The 807-nt window shown below is 64.3% G+C and overlaps 1 protein-coding gene across 1 annotated transcript; it reads left to right on the forward strand.

The window, feature by feature from the left end:
* Nucleotides 1–5: 5 nt before the first annotated feature.
* LOC106512537 (ETS domain-containing transcription factor ERF) lies at nt 6–751 on the forward strand (the record flags this gene model as incomplete). The annotated part of the gene is given in 2 exon segments (XM_014001134.1): nt 6–242; nt 310–751. Coding segments are annotated over 2 exon segments (679 nt in total), but the record flags the coding sequence as incomplete, so codon positions are not given.
* Nucleotides 752–807: the final 56 nt, after the last annotated feature.

Consider the following 807-nt stretch of genomic DNA (forward strand, 5'->3'; position numbering starts at 1 on the left):
GCCCAACCCTGGAGAAGCCCCCCGCCCACCACCTGCACGCCCCGCCCCTGCCCCTCTCCCATTCGCTGGGCCAGCAGTCCGGCGGTGCCGAGGACCCCCACCCTTTCAAGTTCAAGCTGCAGCCGCCCCCGCTCGGGCGCAAGCAGAGGGAGGCGGGAAGCTCGCCGCCTTCCTCCTCCTCTTCCTCCACCCAGCCCCCGTCTTTCTCAGGTTCGATCCCGGGAGGACCCCCAAAGATCAAGGTGCGTCTCTGAGAACACCTGAGGTTTTTAAACCCGTCAGGTTGCTGACCCTGTCCTTCCTCTGCAGGTGGAGCCCGTCTCAGACATGTCCGAGGAAGACGTGGAGGTGACGGACATTAGCGAGGAAGACGAGTTCAACCAGAACGACCAGGAGGATGAAGATGGGATCTTCAGCAGCCGTCATCATCATCATCAGCAGCAGCAGCAGCTGAACGGAAGCAGCAGCGCCTCTGCTCCTCCTCACCTCCACCCCGATGAAGATCCCGACGACGACGAAGAGGTCTTCAAGACGCCCGCCACTCCTCCTGGCAACGGCGGTCCGGCGTTCCCCCTGAAGGCGGAGCCGGGCCAGGCGGCGCCGGTCAGCCCCGGAGGAACCCGCTGCATACCGCTCAAGCTCCGCTTCAAACGCCGCTGGAGCGAGGACCAGAAGATGGAGGCAGACGGAGAGAGGGACGAGGCGGAGGACAAGAAGGTCCGAGCCGAGAGGGAGGAGGAGGAGGAGGAGGAGGTGGGAGGAAGAAGAGAGGAGGTGCAGAACGGAGGAGGAAGAGGAGGCATCCTG

Source organism: Austrofundulus limnaeus, unplaced genomic scaffold (assembly GCF_001266775.1).
Source record: "Austrofundulus limnaeus strain Quisiro unplaced genomic scaffold, Austrofundulus_limnaeus-1.0 Scaffold7918, whole genome shotgun sequence".
Taxonomy (NCBI): domain Eukaryota; kingdom Metazoa; phylum Chordata; class Actinopteri; order Cyprinodontiformes; family Rivulidae; genus Austrofundulus; species Austrofundulus limnaeus.